Source organism: Mauremys reevesii, unplaced genomic scaffold (assembly GCF_016161935.1).
Source record: "Mauremys reevesii isolate NIE-2019 unplaced genomic scaffold, ASM1616193v1 Contig103, whole genome shotgun sequence".
Lineage (NCBI taxonomy): Eukaryota > Metazoa > Chordata > Testudines > Geoemydidae > Mauremys > Mauremys reevesii.
In genome coordinates, this window is record NW_024100720.1 from 148,644 (window position 1) to 167,397 (window position 18,754).

Genomic DNA, 18,754 nt, shown 5'->3' on the forward strand with positions numbered 1-18,754 from the left:
ATTCATAAACTATACATTGTTAAACAACATTTTCTCCATAGATTTAACGCCAAACCATTTGTTGGATTTGTTTCCAATCTAGGGCATTTCAATCTTTTGTATAATTGCTTCATTTTAATACAAATATTCTTTTTCCATTTACAAATCACTTCCATGCAGGTTTTTACTTCCTAATCACATTTACTTTACACTGCAGATAAACAGAACGCTTGGAGAAGCGTGATAATGGTTAAGCTCCACTTCTTATATTCATTGATCTTTCTTGGTGCCGGGTTGGTTTCTGCTTCCAAAGCGCAGCCATCTGCAAAAGAAAAAACAGCCCCTTGTGGCTCCTCCTTGGAGTCTCTGTAGGATTTTGTGTTTCCCCTTTTATACTGTACACTCATGTTCTGAGAGAATGCACTTTCCTTCCACAGTGCAACCCTTACCCTTGATTAAATCCTGTTAGCTCCATGTCTGATCTATCAGGCCTCATCCTCAAAGGAGACCTGCACAACTTGGGAACCTCAATTCATAACGTGGCTGGACACTAAAAAACAGGGACTTAGAGACACTGGTTATATGGCTCATGACAACAATTTGTAAAACTCTGTTGCCTACTAACCCTGCTTTGCCCTACAACTGCAGAGACATTAATTGCATTTTAAGTGGTGTCCTACAACATGTGTGACCCCTTATGCTTAACAATCCGTCCCTTCCTGATATTTAGCTGTGACACTCTGGTTTCCTTCTAGAGAGCTGAGGAACAGCTCTGTGAGACTGTGAAACTCAGAAGTCAAAGGCTTGTTGTCCCCTGCACCAACAGATGTTGCTCCAGGAGAAGATATTACCTTGCTCACTCACCTTGTCTCGCTCCAATAAACAGACATTCAGCTGGAATTCTCAAAGGTGGCTAAAGGAATCGGACACCCTATGGAAATTCGGCATTTAACTCTCTTGGGATTCTTTGAAAGTTTCAGCTTTTGGTTCCATTCTGAGACAGCACTGATCCATAAGCCAGTCGCCTCAGGGCCTTTTTCATCTCCTTGTTCCTCAGCGTGTATATGAAAGGGTTCAAAAGGGGGGTGAACATGGTGTAGAACACAGCCACTGCCCCGTCGGATACGTGACTCGAATAGGAGCGCACGTATACAAACAGCAGTGGCGCATAGAACAGCAGCACCAGGCTGAGGTGGGCGCTGCAGGTGGAGAATGCCCGCAGCCTCCCCTGGGCCGTGTGGATCTTCAGGACGGCGGATGCGATGTAGGCGTAGGAAATGCAGATCAGCAGGAAGCAGCCAGCTGCCACCACCCCGATGTTGGCCAGAATGACAACTTTGTTGGCAGCCGTGTCGGCACAGGCCAGCTTCAGCACAGAGGGGATGTCGCAGACAAAGTATTCCACCCGGTTGGGGCCACAGTAGGGCAGGCGGAAGGTCAGGGTGGTGTGGATCGTGGCACAGAGTGAGCCGGTGAGCCAGGTGCCGGCTGCCAGCCCCATGCAGGCCCTTCCGCTCATGACCACGGTGTAGCGCAGAGGGTGGCAGATGGCCAGGAAGCGGTCATAGGCCATCACCGTGTAGAGGAAGCACTCGGTGCTGGCCAGGAAATGGAAGGCGTAGACCTGCACCGCACAGCCGCCGAAGGAGATGGTCCTGCCGCCAGGCCCCGCCAAGCCAGCCAGGATCTTGGGCACGGCGACGGAGGAGAGGCAGGCGTCGAGGAAGCAGTACATGGGCAGGGCGTGGAGTCGGGGATCGCAGAGCACAGTCAGCAGGGTGAGGGCGTTGCCCAGCAGGGTGAACAGGTAGAGGAGGAAGAAGAGAGAGGGAAGCTCCCTGGTGTTCGAGAGTCCCTCCAGGACGAATTCTGTCACGGGCGTTTGGTTTCCTGCCTCCATCTGCTCCGCCCCTATGCAGAGCAACAACAGCTAGAACAGAGTGAATTATTCATCCCCTCCAGTATCTATCTAGACCCCATGACTGTTGCGTCTCAGATTTTTAAATGTATTTATCCTCACAACACCCCTCCGAGGGACGGAATTAGCTTCCCATTTTTACAGCCAGTGATTGGAGGCACAGAAAAGCTCATAGACAAACAGGAACCCTGTGTCAGAGCAGGAGAGTTGAACTCAGGTTTCTCAAATCCACAGCTAATGACTTAACTGCTGGACCATCCTTCCTCTCATCTTGCCTCCTCTCACATCAGTTGTGAACAATGTCCTGCTAGTGTAGACAGATAGTTTGATTACCAGTCTGTCCCCTTCTGACCAATCAATATACACCTCCATAAGAACATAAGAACATAAGAACATAAGAAAGGCCGTACCGGGTAAGACCAAAGGTCCATCTAGCCCAGTATCTGTCTACCGACAGTGGCCAATGCCAGGTGCCCCTGAGGGAGTGAACCTAACAGGCAATGATCAAGTGATCTCTCTCCTGCCATCCATCTCCATCCTCTGACGAACAGAGGCTAGGGACACCATTCTTACCCATCCTGGCTAATAGCCATTTATGGACTTAGCCACCATGAATTTATCCAGTCCCCTTTTAAACATTGTTATAGTCCTAGCCTTCACAACCTCCTCAGGTAAGGAGTTCCACAAGTTGACTGTGCGCTGCGTGAAGAAGAACTTCCTTTTATTTGTTTTAAACCTGCTGCCTATTAATTTCATTTGGTGACCCCTAGTTCTTGTATTATGGGAATAAGTAAATAACTTTTCCTTATCCACTTTCTCAACATCACTCATGATTTTATATACCTCTATCATGTCCCCCCTTAGTCTCCTCTTTTCCAAACTGAAGAGTCCTCGCCTCTTTAATCTTTCCTCATATGGGACCCTCTCTAAACCCCTAATCATTTTAGTTGCTCTTTTCTGAACCTTTTCTAGTGCTAGAATATCTTTTTGAGGTGAGGAGACCACATCTGTACACAGTATTCGAGATGTGGGCGTACCATGGATTTATATAAGGGCAATAATATATTCTCAGTCTTATTCTCTATACCCTTTTTAATTATTCCTGACATCCTGTTTGCTTTTTGACCGCCTCTGCACACTGCGTGACATCTTCAGAGAACTATCCACGATAACTCCAAGATCTTTTTCCTGACTCGTTGTAGCTAAATTAGCCCCCATCATGTTGTATGTATAGTTGGGGTTATTTTTTCCAATGTGCATTACTTTACATTTATCCACATTAAATTTCATTTGCCATTTTGTTGCCCAATCACTTAGTTTTGTGAGATCTTTTGAAGTTCTTCACAATCTGCTTTGGTCTTAACTATCTTGAGTAGTTTAGTGTCATCTGCAAACTTTGCCACCTCACTGTTTACCCCTTTCTCCAGATCATTTATGAATAAATTGAATAGGATTGGTCCTAGGACTGACCCTTGGGAACACCACTAGTTACCCCTCTCCATTCTGAGAATTTACCATTAATTCCTACCCTTTGTTCCCTGTCCTTTAACCAGTTCTCAATCCATGAAAGGACCTTCCTTTTATCCCATGACAGCTTAATTTACGTAAGAGCCTTTGGTGAGGGACCTTGTCAAAGGCTTTCTGGAAATCTAAGTACACTATGTCTACGGATCCCCTTGTCCACATGTTTGTTGACCTCTTCAAAGAACTCTAATAGATTAGTAAGACACGATTTCCCTTTACAGAAACCATGTTGACTATTGCTCAAGAGTTTATGTTTTTCTATGTGTCTGACAATTTTATTCTTTACTATTGTTTCAACTAATTTGCCCGGTACCGACGTTAGACTTACCGGTCTGTAATTGCCAGGATCACCCCTAGAGCCCTTTTTAAATATTGGCGTTACATTAGCTAACTTCCAGTCATTGGGTACGAAGCCGATTTAAAGGACAGGTTACAAACCTTGGTTAATAGTTCCAACTTCACATTTGAGTTCTTTCAGAACTCTTGGGTGAATGCCATCTGGTCCTGGTGACTTGTTAATGTTGAGTTTATCAATTAATTCCAAAACCTCCTCTAGTGACACTTCAATCTGTGACAGTTCCTCAGATTTGTCACCTACAAAAGCCAGCTCAGGTTTGGGAATCTCCTAACATCCTCAGCCGTGAAGACTGAAGCAAAGAATCCATTTAGTTTCTCCGCAATGACTTTATCATCTTTAAGCGCTCCTTTTGTATTTTCATCGTCAAGGGCCCCACTGGTTGTTTAGCAGGCTTCCTGCTTCTGATGTACTTAAAAACATTTTGTTATTACCTTTGGAGTTTTGGCTAGCCGTTCTTCAAACTCCTCTTTGGCTTTTCTTATTACACTCTTGCACTTAAGTTGGCAGTGTTTGTGCTCCTTTCTATTTGCCTCACTGGGATTTGACTTCCACTTTTTAAAGGAGGTCTTTTTATCTCTCACTGCTTCTTTTACATGGTTGTTAAGCCACGGTGGCTCTTTTTTAGTTCTTTTACTGTTTTTCTTAATTTGGGGTATACATTGAAGTTGGGCCTCTATTATGGTGTCTTTAAAAGGGCCCATGCAACTTGCAGGATTTCACTTTAGTCACTGTACCTTTTAACTTTTGTCTAACTAACCCCTCATTTCTGTATAGTTCCCCCTTTGAAATTAAAGGCCACAGTGTTGGGCAGTTGAGATGTTCTTCCCACCACAGGGATGTTGAATGCTATTGTATTATGGTCACTATTTCCAAGCGGTCCTGCTATAGTTACCTCTTGGACCAGCTCCTGCGCTCCACTCAGGATTAAATCTAGAGTCGCCTCTCCTTGTGGGTTCCGTACCAGCTGCTCCATGAAGCAGTCATTTAAAGTATCGAGAAATTTTATCTCTGCATTTCGTCCTGAAGTGAAATGTTCCCAGTCAATATGGGGATAATTGAAATCCCCCACTATTATTGGGTTCTTAATTTTGATAGCCTCTCTAATTTCCCTTAGCATTTCATCATCACTATTACTGTCCTGGTCAGGTGGTCGATAATAGATCCCTACTGTTATATTTTTACTAGAGCATGAAATTTCTATCCATAGAGACTCTATGGAACCTGTGGATTCGCCTAAGATTTTTACTTCATTTGAATCTACACTTTCTTTAACATATAGTGCCACTCCTCCCCCTGCACGGCCTGTTCTGTCCTTCCGATATATTTTGTACCCCGGAATGATTGTGTCCCATTGATTGGTCTCAGTCCACCAGGTTTCTGTGATGCCTATTATATCTATATCCTCCTTTATCACAAGGCACTCTAGTTCACCCATCTTATTATTTAGACTTCTGGCATTTGTGTACAAGCACTTTAAAAACTTGTCCCTGTTTATTAGCCTGCCTTTTTCTGATGTGCCAGATTCTTTTTTATGTGATTGTTTATCATCTGATCCGGCCCTTACATTATACTTCTCATTCCTCTGCTCCTGACTATAACCTGGAGATTCTCTATCATCAGACTCTCCCTAAGAGAAGTCTGTGTCCGATCCACACGCTCCTCTGCAGCAGTCGGCTTTCCCCCATCTCCTAGTTTAAAAACTGCTCTACAACCTTTTTAATGTTTAGTGCCAGCAGTCTGGTTCCACTTTGGTTTAGGTGGAGCCCATCTCTCCTGTATAGGCTCCTCCCATCCCAGAAGTTTCACCAGTTCCTAATGAACGTGAACCCCTCCTCTCTACACCATCGTCTCATCCACGCATTGAGACTCTGCAGCTCTGCCTGCCTACCTGGCCCTGCGCGTGGAACTGGGAGCATTTCTGAAAATGCCACCATAGACGTCCTGGATTTCAGTCTCTTCCCTAGCAGCCTAAATTTGGCTTCCAGGACATCTCTCCTACCCTTCCCTATGTCATTGGTACCTACATGTACCACGACCACCGGCTCCTCCCCGGCACTACACATAAGTCTATCTAGATGCCTCGAGAGATCCGCAACCTTCGCACCAGGCAGGCAAGTCACCATACGGTTCTCCCGGTCATCACAGACCCAGCTATCTACATTTCTAATAATCGAATCTCCCATTACTAACACCTGCCTTTTCCTAGAAACTGGAGTTCCCTCCCCCGGAGAGGCAACCTCAGTGCGAGAGGCAACCCCAGAACCATCTGGAAGGAGGGTCCCAACTATGGGAAGGTTTCCCTCTGCTCCCATTGACTGCTCTACTTCCCTGGGCCCTTCTTCCTCCTCAACAGCACAGGAGCTGTCTAAGCGGAGGTGGGACAATTCTACAGTGTCCCGGAAGGCCTCATCAACATACCTCTCTGCCTCTCTCAGCTCCTCCAGTTCCGCCACCCTGGCCTCCAAAGTCCGTACATGGTCTCTGAGGGTCAGGAGCTCCTTGCACCGACTGCACACATACGCCACCCGGCCACAGGGCAGGTAATCATACATGCGACAGTCAGTGCAATAAACTGGATAGCCCCCACTCTCCACCCCGATATAACGCTGTCCACGGGAGCCAAAAAATCTTACTGCGTTATAGGTGAAACCGCGTTATGTCGAACTTGCTTTGATCTGCCGGAGTGCGCAGCCCCGCCCCCCGAGCACTGCTTTACCGCGTTATACCTGAATTCATGTTATATCGGGTTGCGTTATATCGGGGTAGAGGTGTAGTTAGATTATCTATCTATCCCCATCCTCCCCCTCTATCTATCTATCTATCTATCTATCTATCTATCTATCTATCTATCTATCCCTATACAACCCCTCTATCTATCTATCTATCTATCTATCTATCCCTATACAACCCCTCTATCTATCTATCTATCTATCTATCTATCCCCATCCACTCTATCTATCTATCTGTCTATCTATCTATCTATCCCCAGACACCCCATCTATCTATCTATCTATCTATCTATCTATCTATCTATCTATCTATCTATCCTCATACAAGACCATCTTGTGTCTCTTGCACATTATCTATCTATCTTGGTTCTTCTCTTGTCACCCGTCCCCAGCCCGTTGAATTCAGGGGAGGTGTGGTGCAGAGATGCCGAGTGTTACAAAGCACTGAGTGATGCTGGAAGCTGACTCTGTTGGCCCCTGTGTCTACTGCACAATTTCCGCTCAGATTCCAATGCCTGCCCATGCAGGAAAGTCAGCGTCCAGAGAGCCTGCACAGGTGCCAGGCAGCATGAAATCCGGGAGGACTGCATAAAGCAGGAAGGGTGGTAACCCGTCCTGATCAGGGAATGAGCTGACCCCAAACTAGAGAGGTTAGGGAGAAATGACCCACTAGAGGTAGGTGAACTCTTAGCTGCCCTCTGTACGGTGTCTCTTGTACCATCCTATGAAGCAGCTGGTATCAGCCACTGTCTGAGAGCAGAGCCTGGGCTGGATGAACCTTGGGTTAACCTGGTCTGGCAGTCCCTCTGTCCCTAAACAAAAGCATGTTCTCTGGCTCAGATGCACTCACCTCTCTCACGGTACAGGGATGAGGAACAGCTGCTTCATTGTCTCTGCTGTGGCAAAGTGCCTGACTCACCCAAGTATTTCAATGCTACTTTCACCTTTGAGACCATTAGCTCCCAGGAGTGTGGGGAGCAATTGTCTGAAGCAAACACAGGCTAATCCTCGCCCCTGGTCTCCTGTTCCCAGGCCCTGTCAGCAGGGGAGAGCAGGCATCCCATCAGAATTCTTCATTCAGTGTCTGGCATTCGCTACCAGGGCTGGAGTGTTGCTAGCTACATGGAGGTCATTTTAAGATGCCTCTGGCAGCTTCCAAGGTCTCGGGAGCTTTCCTGGGACGGATCTGCATCAAGCATGATCTAGTTGTGTAAAACCAGCAGGGGATCACTCAGACAGGCCAGGCCCTGTGGGGAGAATCCCAGCGCTGAGATCTCAGAGGGGCTGTGGGTGGGACTGAGGGGCATCAGCCAGGCTAAAGCTGGGGGAAGCAGTGGGTACCCCCAGCAGAGCCCCATCCAGTGTAAGTCAGCCACAGCTCCACTGAATTAGATCAGATGAGCATGTGGCCATGATAATACCCCCAGATAAATAATTCTTGCCTCATTTACCATCTGTGGGGCTGGGAAGGAATTTTTCCCCAGGTCAGATTGTCAGTGACCGTGGGGTTTTCTTGCCTTCGTCTGCAGTGGGGGTCACTTGCCAGGATCATCTGGGTATGTCTCACTAAATCAATTCCCTGCCAGTGCAGGGCTTTCAGGATATGGTGCACCTCGGTCCCTCCTCTTCTCTGCCTGGGGCCCAGAATAGGTTTGTTTGCTGAGGGCTGTAACACCTGGGTCTAATTTCATGTGTTGGGTCTAGTGGCAGGATGCTGGGTGGTGGTGGTGGCCTCTGAGATACCGATGTGGCTGTGCCGATGATCCCATCTGGATGTAAACTCTGTGGCATTTCACAAAAATTCCAGAAGCCTCCATTCTATGTCATCTTCTGCCTGGGCAGCATGTTACTGGCGGTTTGTATAGAGAGACAGTGTGTGTGAGAGAGAGACAGACAGACTGAAGGGTTAAAATCCATGTGCATTTTATATAACAACCTGGTGTATGGATTGTGTTAGCTCTTTCACAGGCCCAAAGTCCAGTTTGGTTAAGAGACCAGAGGCCTAGCAAATGGTAATTTGCTAAAAGAAGCAGAATAAACAAAGATAACCTTGCTTGCTAAGATAGGCCTGGTCAGCAAAATTGCCAAATGTTGGAACAATAACTGAATATTGTGTCTTATGCAAAGTTGCAAATAGAACAAAACAGCCCTGTTTCTGCTGTGTTAGTGTTTTCTGTAGGGAGATGTTCTTCCCACACTCCAGCCTTGAGTTTATGAAGGGTTGGAACATGTCAGTATAAGATATGGCCTCCTCCCACCTCCCTTTCCCAGGGACCAATGCCTGCCTTAAAACACAAAGGAGACAATTTTTATTGCCATAGACTTTCACTGTTTCTTTGCTTTATCCCCTAGGAATGTACCTGTTGGACAATCAAAGGAGCTACTTCATTCCTATGGACCCCAAATCAAAATGCAACATCTATATTTTATGCTAATACACATAGGCCTGTGCAGCGCATTTCATTAGGGTGTGCACTCACCCAGGGAATTTTTTTTTTAAAGGCGAACATCATAACGGTTGGGTTGCGGGGGGGAGTGCTGGGTGTGGGAGGGGGTGCAGTGTGCAGGAAGGGGCTCAGGGCAGGGGATTGGGGCAGAGGAGGGGTGCAGCGTATATGAGGGGGCTCAGGGAAGAGGTTTGGAGTGCAGGAGGGGGCTTAGGGCAGGGGGTTGGGGTGCAGGATGCAGTAGGAGGCTCAGGGCAGGGGACTGGGGTGCGAGGTGTAGGCAGGGGCTTAGGGCAGGGGTTGGGGTACAGGAGGTGCAGGGTGCAGCAGGGGCTCAGGGCAGGGGTTTGGGGTGCAGGAGGGGTGCGGCAGGGGGCTCAGGGCAGGGGGTTGGGGTGCAAGGTGCAGCAGGGGGCTCAGGGCAGGGGGTTGGGGTGCAGGAGGGGTGCGAGGAGCAGGCAGAGGGCTCAGGGCAGGGAGTTGGGGGGTGCAGGAGGGGTTCGGGCTCTGGCCCGGTGCCATTTACCCACAGCGGCGCGCTCCCTGCCTGCCTGCCCTGGCCCCACACCGCGCCACTCACCATGTCCCTGCACAGCCCTTGGGGGGCAGGCACAGGGCTCCACAGGCTGCCCTTGCCACGCCTCCAGGTAACTCCCCCGAAGCTCCCATTGCCCATGGTTCCCCATTCCCGGCCAATGGGAGCTGCGGGGGGTGGTGCCTGGAGCAACACACGGAGCCCTCTGGCCCCACCCCACCCCGGGCCCCAGGGACGAGGTGCCACGCCGGCCAGTTCTGAGAGCAGCATGGGGCCTGCGTCATCACGGGGGGCACCTCAGGGCTTTAGATCCAGCCCGCGGGCATTAGGGTGTGCCTGGGCACACCCAGCACACCCTGTGCACACGCCTATGCTAATACATTTCATTAAAGTACTAATTAAATGTTAACTTGTTAACTTAAAACCATGGGCGAAGACATTATGTAACCTTTAACCATTGGCTAATGTGCTACCTTGTCTTGCTGCTCGAACCTATCCGGGGGTGTGGGACTGCCCACCCCGTCACTTTCCCCCACCCATAAAAGATCCATATATTCCATTGTAATCAATTGATGAACAGTGTCTCTGAGCCTAATAAGCCAGGTGACACTCTGCCAGCACTGTGCGTAATAAACTCCTGTGCTTGGCCTCTACACAGGTGGATTTATGTCCTTCACAGACACAGTGGGGAGACTGGTCTCCGCTGTGAAATGCCCTATTGGTTGTGTGACTGGACGTGTCTTTTGCACATAGTATCTTAGGAGGGAATCTTAAAAGGGGTAAAGAGCTCTGGGGCGCTGGCCCTCAGTTTCTAGCTGTCCTTCTCGTCAACCCACTTCTCTGTTCAGGGTTTGCAATTTTGTTTTGTTTTGTTTTTTCTCTCAGACAATCGTGATTCATGGGTGGGGGACGGGGATTCCCTCCTCTCTTACTTTTCCAAGTCTGGGGTTTTCTTTTCAGTTTCAAGCTGTTTCAGCGTTTCCCCGTTAACTCTAATGGGCCACCATTGACTTTTCCTGGCTGGACAAGGGATGGGTAGTTTTGTGTAAACCACAGGCTTGGGAGAACCCTCCTCCCCCTGTGAGGTGTACTGGAATTTGTAGTACCGGTCATGAGCATATGATTAAAGACAGAGATTGATAACCACAATCTGTATTCATACCTCATCCTGGCCATCAAGTTCAGAACATTACAAGCTTTCATACAAGACCTTACCTGGTATATATTTTTGCACAATGACGTTGTATGCAACCAGTGGATTCGATTGTCTGTTTGGGGGGTTCAGACCCCCCTGTCTTCCTGTTAGGTGTCTGGACCCTCCAGTTCCCTCCCACCCCCACTGTTACTCTTAGACCCAACTCCCCTCCCAGCTCTAGGGGTAGAATCCAGGAGTCTGGATTCCCAGCCCCTCCTCTCCCCAGTCTAACCTGCTAACCCCCACTATCTTCTCACAGCATCGACTACAACCCAGGAGTCCACCACCCATCCCCCAGTCCCTTCTCTAAGTGTTCAACAATTGGAACAAATGTTCCCAGAGGTAGGAGGAGAACCCAGGAGTGTGACAAAGTGGGACTGTTCTTAATGTTTCCTCTGAATACTGTAGGGGTGCCTCAGTTTCCCCTATGCATTTCTTAAGTCTCTAGGTGGTGGGATAAGAGGGTGTAATTGTTGCAGAGGAAAGGATCAGTGTGCATAAATAGCCAACACTCTGTCTCCTGGCAACTAATGGCCTGGGCCCTTCCCCCCTGCAAGGAGATGCTAAAGGGCTTGGAGAACAAAGGAATCAGGTGACCTCCTGGCCCGGGAAAGGGACAAAGCCCAGAGGAGGAGGGGCTGGAGAGTCAGTTTGGAACTGGCTGGGGACGAGCAGTGAAGTGCAGACGTGGGGGTCTGGCTCACTGCCCCCCAGAATGGACCCAGCTGAGGTGTCCTGTTCTCTGCACCTACAAGCTCTGTTTTAGAGCGTGTTCCTGTCATCTAATAAACCTCTGTTTTACTGGCTGGCTGAGAGTCACATCTGACTGCGAAGTGGGGGTGCCGGACCCTCTGGCTTCCCCAGGACCCTGCCTGGGTGGACTCACTGTGGGAAGCGCACAGAGGGGCAGAGGATGCTGAATGCTCCAAGGTCAGACCCAGGAAGGTGGAAGCCGTGTGAGCTTCTTGCCCTGAAGACAGAACAGGGGAGTCCTGACTTCTGTCTCCAGGACCCTCTCTCCTGTCCAATTCTCAGGCAGCTCCTGCTGGCAGCAGGATAACCTTGGCTCAGGCCCTGGCAGTTTCCTGCCCCCCAGTCTCTCGAGGGCAGCTTTCATCTCCTTCTTCCTCAGCGTGTAGATGAGGGAGGGCTCTCCTCTCTGGATCAGCACTGACTGCAATACTCCAATATGATGCATGAGGCGCTGTTCTGCAGGGAAGTGGGGCAGGTGATCAATAGAGGGAGCTGTCTGCTAGCAGCCAGGGCTGAACCCAATGCACCAGTGCACTGCTACAGGGTGCTGTGCTGCAAGGAGCAGGGCAGGGGCTCAGTAGTGCAGTTGTTGGTGTCACTAGGCATAAATCTAGGTAACGTGGGAGGATGGAAGACCACAAGTGTCGATGAAGTCTTCTTGCTCTAGGCCTATGTGAACCAAAGTACTTCCATGTTAAGTGCTTCTGTTAGCCTTACTAAACTTTTGTAACCTCCTGTGCTATCTGCTGACTCCTAGCAGCTGCAAGGCCGGTTAGCACTAGATGCAGCCAATACTAGATAAGATAGGCAGAAAGCAGATGCTGTAATCAAGGTTATATACATGAGAAAGTAGCCCCCACAGTGGAAAAGTACAAAAAACAAAAAAACAAAGGGGGTATAAATACTGGGACCCCGCCTGCGTGCGGGTGTGTAGGATTTGAGATGGCTATTTCTCCCTTGCACCGTATTTGAGATCAACTAAACTTGGTTTGCTTCTCCACCCTGGTGTGTTAATTAGTGCGACGCACACCGGGCAACGAACCCCGCTGTTGCCCCCCCTCGGGCCCTCTGGACCGGCAACACAGTGACACTCCCCCCGCCACACCACCACCAGTATCTCCCACCCTACAACACCCCACATTTCCCTACACAAATACACACCTGTTCCCCCTCCCTCCTGCGACCCACATTCCCCTGTGCATATATACATGTTTCCTCTTCCTCCTGCACCCTGTGGTCACACGCACACACTACTTCCTTCTCTCCTGCACGCCTCATTCCCCTGCACTCCCACACCAGTTCCACTCCTTCTTGCATTCCTCTTTTCTCTGCCTACACACACCATGTTTCCTTTCCCTCTTGCCCATGTCCCCACACAATCTAAGTTTCCTCTGCCTGCCCTCTCAGTTGCTTTGGCAAATATATATAATCATGTGAATGGTAATTTTGGCGGTTATTTTTCATAACCGGAGGTTTATCTGCCAGCACATAAAATTGTCTCCTTTAGAGAAACTCACAAAGAACTTCCATCTTTCAAAATGGCCTCCCACCTCCTTAGTTCTCAAGGGGAGTGAAACCACAGCTTCCCTTAGATGAGCTGCCCTTTTTCAAAATGGCCACTCCCTCCCCTTGTTTCCAGCATGAATGAAGCCAGAAGCCACCACTTTTAAGGCTTTTATGGGCAGCCTGTGGCTTCAGTCCTGGTGAGAACAATGGGAGACAGATGACCACCAAACTGGGTGAGTTATTTCCTGAGTCTCATTGAGAACAACAGGAGATGTCAGCCATCTTGGAAGAGGAAAGTGCCAGTTCTACATGGACTTCTCTGTAGTAGCAAGTTGTTCATCAGACCCTTCTGAAGGAGAAATTTTCACTTATGAAAAGTAAAGGGGTGGGGCGGGGAATGACCATTAATTCTAATTAAAGTCTTCAACTGTAATCAATACACAAGATTTCAGTGAATTTTAACCATAAAGGCAGTTTGACACCTCAGAGCTATTGTTATTAAGATCCTTCAGCTCAAAGAAACGATCCAACACCAGGTGTTAAATATTAAAAGGACCCATTTTAATCCATAAACAAATTAACTGATTTATTGGTAAATCGTCAGACAAGTAATTCAGTGTAAGAGCTATATTTGCCTATGCTGTGATTTTTTTCATAGATTCCTGGATTTTAAGGCCAGGACCATAAGATCATCTGGTAACACAGGCCAAAGAATTCCATATGGTTACTCCTGTAGTGAGTCCAATAACTTGTGTTTGACTAGAGGCTATCTTCCAGAAAGGCATCCCACCTCAATCCGAAGACTTCCAGAGACAGAGAATCCACCACTTCCCTTGGTTGCTGCTGTTAATAATTAATCACCTTTCCTGTTAAAAAAACGCATGGCTTGTTTCTAATTTGAGTTTGTTGGACTTCAGCTTCCAGTTATTAGTTCTTGTTGTGTCTTTCTCTGCTGGATTAAAGAGGTATTAGTACCTGCTCTTTTCTCCCCATGAAGGTTCTTATACACCTGGGATCGGCAACCTTTGGCACGCGGCTCGCCAGAGTAAGCACCCTGGCTGGCTGAGCCGGTTTGTTTACCTGCCGCATCCACAGGTTCAGCTGAGCATGGCTCCCACTGGCCACGGTTCACCGCTCCAGTCCAATGGGGGCAGTGGGAAGCGGCACAGGATGAGGGATGTGGTGGCCGCCACTTCCCGCCACCCCCATTGGCCTGGAGCAGCGAACCGCGGCCAGTGGGAGCTGCAACTGGCCAAACCTGCGGATGCAGCAGGTAAACAAACCAGCCCGGCCAGCCACGGTGCTTACCCTGGCGAGCCGCATGCCAAAGGTTGCCGATCCCTGTTATACATTGTCATCAAGTCACCTCTTGATCTTCTTTCTGATAAGATTGACCTCCTTAAAGCTCTCTCTGTGAAGCAAATTTTTCCAGCCCTCAAGTCATTTTTATGGGTCGTCTCTGAACCCTCTCCAATTCCTTTGTACATAACAAAGATGTTGAGTCCTTGCTTTAAGTCCAAACCTTACTCCTGGGGGAATACTGTGTCAAAAAATAAAAAATTCTGCAACACAAAATTAAAAATACTGTGCACAATATTTGAAAATTCTGCAAAATTCTGCATCAAATTATGCATTTTGTGTCAAAATAACACAATATAATCACATCAGTTTCAATAATTTTGAGGCATTTCATTCCAAAAATACCTGTCAGCAAGTATGTCCATAACAATACAAACAACAAAAAATTCAGAAAAATGTTTTTTGACAAATAGATTCCTTCCTAGGCATATTAATACAGAACTCTGAGTAATAATCAATTTAAACTACAATAGAGCCCCGTATTTCCCACACCCCTCAGAAGTAGTGCAAAGGCTGTGGGGAGTCGGGGTAATGGAGGAGCTGAGGGAGAGGGAAGGAAATTGCTGGGAAGAAGCCTGGGTGTGAACTTGGGGCTGTTGGGTGTGGGTGGGAAAAGTATGGACAGGTTATTTTGTGGGGTGGGAAAGGATTGATAGGGAGCTTCCTGCATGCAGACCCTCGCTGGCACCTAGCCTTTACATACAGTCAGGTACCTCTGTCCCTGTCCCTATGTGTTCCTGCACCCCCATGTGTCCTGGAAACCCCTGTCCACATATGTCCCTCCACCCCCACTCAGACACCCTCTCCCCCCTCCCTATGTGGCCCTGCACCCCCTCCCCCTGTCCCTGTGTGGCTCAGTGCCCCCACCCACCTACCCATCCCTCCCCCTATGTGTCCCTGTTCCCTCTCTCTGTCATCATGTGTCTCTGTGCCCCCATCCAACAACCCCCTGTCTGTATGTGTCCCTGTACCCCCTTCCCCTGACCCCATGTGTCTCTCTGCCCCCATCCATCCACTCCCCTGTCCCTGTGTGTCCCTGTACCCCATCCTCCTGTCCCCATGTGTCTCTCTGTCCCCACCCAGCCATCTCCCTCTTCCTATGCGGCTTTGTTCCCCAGTATCACAGAATTCCCCCACGAACACCGTGATCTTGTTGGAGTTGGAGGGCTGCTGTACTGTGAAAAGTGAGGAGAAGTGGTGCCCAGGACGTATGCTGCCCTCTGTCTGCACAGCGGTGAATTTCACCCTCACACATAACCACACAAGGGCACGAATACATCCCTGTGCACAGAGACACAGCGAAGGGGCAGGGGAACAGAGGGGGACACAAACCAAGGCCAAAGCTCTGTTGGCTTCAGAGGCCTCCAGCTGCACGTCTGGCCCAGGTTCCTCCTATTTCACACCCCGGGTGGGGGGGGGGGGAATTCTCTGACTTGTGTCACACGGCAGGAGAGCTTAGACGAGCATGAACGTCCCCTCCCCCCAGACAATGTTGGGGTCAGATTCTCAGCTGGTAGAAATCTACACAGCTCCTTTGATTCAAGTGGAGTTACTCTGATTTACACCAGGGCGTGCGGCTGAGAGGGGAAACAGCCCCAGGGAATCTGATGGCGTTCCCCAGGAGTCAGGTCAGGGGGAGCGGGAGTAGAATCCGGACCCTGGTGGAGCTGGGGATCTGGCCCTCTCAGTTCAATGGCGCTACACTTATTGATGCCGGCGGAGGACCTGGTCCCGGGAGTCTAGGAGCGTTATCGAAAATGATGCAGAATCTCCGTTAATTGGCAACTCTGCCTAGGTCTCAGTCTGGGAGCCTGGCGGGGATTCAGGGCCCTGGTCCCGATGGGCCCGAAGGGGATTTAAAGACCGCAGAGAGCCGTAAGGAGGCTGGAAGCTGTGAGAAAGCTGTGGGGCTCGGCCGCAGAGTGGGGCGATACGCTGTGGCAGCCCTCGCTAGCTTCGGAGCGGATTAGGTCTCCGGGCTGGATAGCAAGAGCCCAGGCTGTGCACCTCTCCTGGGAGATGGGCCGTTTGGGATAAGAAAGCTGGATGGGGCTACAGAGGAGTCAGGGCTGTGGACAGAAAGGAAGAATTCCAGCCAGCTGGAGCGGCCCCTCCCAATGCAGCCAGTGTAAGACTCCTGCTTTGGTAAAGTTCTTCTCGCTCTGTCCCTCAGTCTCCGCCTCTCTCTGAATCTGCCAGTCTCTGTCTCGCTCCGAGGAAGATGTCAGCCCAATATTTTCTGTAGAGAGAAAATCGATCCAGCCGCCTGTCCATCCTTCTCTGTGTGCCTGCCTGCCAGTCTGTCTGTCTGTTGTGTAGCTATCCTTTATCTCCCTCTCTCCGTGTGTTACAGCCCCAACCCGCCAGCGTCTCCCCTTCAGCCCAGTCTCTCCTGCACGGGGAAAACTCCCTGGCAAAACATAAACAGACACTTCATTATTGTCCTTAAAATATCACCTTAAAAATCCCTCTGGCAGGTTATCCACAGAGCCCAGCCTACTGATCACGGCCGAGCAGAGACAAACTGTGGCCACGTTGGGTGCTGAGAGCCGTTGAGCCAAACGATGAACACTGGAAATGATGGAATGCACGTCAAGCCAGGGGGTGCAGCCGCCCCCAACCTCCCAAGTTCCAGCACCTCTGGATGTGGCAATTCCCCTTCTCCTTCTTTCCTTTTCCTTCTCTCTCTAACCCCCAATAACCCCCCCCACACACACACACACACACCATTCACATCATTAAAAAAGCTGGGGCAATGCTTCACAACATTCAGTTGTTTGTATTTTCCATCCTTGTCCTCTTCCTTAACACAAACATGTAGCAGCCCCTGTATTTATAATAACAAAACCCTACCAAAACAAAGTGTTGCACTGCACATATGGCCATCCCTCTGCAGAGCGCAGGAGAGAGAGAACAAACCACCATTGATGATAAGGGTGGGGAAAGGGCCTAGATAGAATAGCACTGAAGAAATTGGAATAGATCAGGAGAGAAGAAAAGAAACTGGAATAGAATAGAATAGAATAGAATAGAATAGTCGTCCCCCTTGTCTGTTTGTTTCTGGACTGTAAGACCTTCAAGGCAGACAGTTTCTCTCTCTACGTTCAGCGCCAGCCCAGGGAGGCCCTGACCCCAAGTGGCATTACAATGATAGAAATATTCACCACTCCTAATGACAGTGAGTCATGGGGGCAGTGGAAGAAAGGGTGACCATTGCAGCTCTAGGATGACAGGTCTGTTTGTTTCAGTAACTCACTGGCATTATTTCTCTCCCCTACCCCAGGAATGGGTCCCTTATGGGGCGGGTCAACCACACTGTGGTGACTCATTTCGTCCTCTTAGGGATCCCCAACACCGACGGCCTCCAGACCATCCTCTTCGTCACCTTCTTAGCCTTCTACCTCTGCACCCTGCTGGGCAACCTGATCATCTTCTCAGCCATCCTCACTGACTCCCGCCTGCACACCCCCATGTACTTCTTCCTCTGCAATCTCTCCATCGTAGACCTTGGATTCTCTTCCATCAGCACCCCTAAATTCCTGGCCAACCTCTGGGCTCAGAGTAGAACCATCTCGCTTGGCGGGTGCATGTCCCAGGTCTTCTTCTGGCACTTCCTGGGCAGCACCGAGTGCCTTCTCTGCACTGTCATGGCCTACGACCGGTACGTGGCCATCTGCCACCCGCTGCGCTACCTGCTCATCATGAACTGGAGGGTGTGCGCCCTCCTGGCCACCAGCACCTGGATCGCCAGCTCCCTCCACGCCACCATCCTCACCAGCCTGACCTTCACGCTGCCCTACTGCGGGTCCAACGTGGTGGAGTATTTCTTCTGCGACATCTTCCCGGTGGTCAAGCTGGCCTGTGCGGACACGTATGTCATCAAGATGGTGAGCTTCACCAACATTGGCATGGTACCCACAGCCTGCTTCCTCCTCATCCTCGCATCCTACATCCGCATAGTCTACTCTGTCCTGAAGATAAACTCAGCTGAAGGGAGGCGCAAAGCAGTCTCCACTTGTGCCTCACATCTGGCCGTAGTGACGCTGTTCTTTGGGCCCTGCGCCCTGGTCTACACACAGCCCCAGCTGAGCAAAGTGCTGGTGACCCCTGTGCAGATCTTCAGCAATGTGGTCACGCCCATGCTGAACCCGGCCATCTACACGCTGAGGAACAAGGAGGTGAAAGCGGCTCTGAGAAAACTGAGAGGGGGTCAAACACCTGCATGTTGATGTGTGGCAGCTGCAGGAGTAGCATGTGGGTCTGCATAGAAATACATCGACAAACACATCTCTCTCTGTCTCGCCTCATCCCCACACAGCATCTATCTATCTATCTGGATCACTAATAACCATAGAAATACTCTTACTTCACTATCTGACATTTTCAAAGCTGCCTAAGGGACAGGCACACTCAGTCTGCACTACAAGTAATACAAATTGGAGATTCAAACC

At 49.5% G+C, this 18,754-nt stretch overlaps 2 protein-coding genes across 2 annotated transcripts; one reads left to right on the forward strand and one right to left on the reverse strand.

The window, feature by feature from the left end:
* Positions 1 to 955: 955 nt before the first annotated feature.
* Positions 956 to 1,903, reverse strand: LOC120392592 (olfactory receptor 10S1-like). The gene has a single exon (XM_039517379.1). It carries the CDS (start codon positions 1,877 to 1,879, stop codon positions 956 to 958), a length of 924 nt encoding a protein of 307 aa, XP_039373313.1. The 5' UTR covers positions 1,880 to 1,903.
* A 15,696-nt stretch (positions 1,904 to 17,599) lies between these two features.
* LOC120392583 (putative olfactory receptor 10D4) lies at positions 17,600 to 18,532 on the forward strand. Its single transcript, XM_039517373.1, has one exon. The coding sequence runs from the start codon at positions 17,600 to 17,602 to the stop codon at positions 18,530 to 18,532; it is 933 nt and encodes a 310-aa protein (XP_039373307.1).
* Positions 18,533 to 18,754: the final 222 nt, after the last annotated feature.

Bases quoted from the DNA above. Each gene is read 5' to 3' on its own strand.
- LOC120392592 (XM_039517379.1), bottom strand. From the start codon at position 1,879: ATGGAGGCAGGAAACCAAACGCCCGTGACAGAATTCGTCCTGGAGGGA.
- LOC120392583 (XM_039517373.1), top strand. From the start codon at position 17,600: ATGGGGCGGGTCAACCACACTGTGGTGACTCATTTCGTCCTCTTAGGG.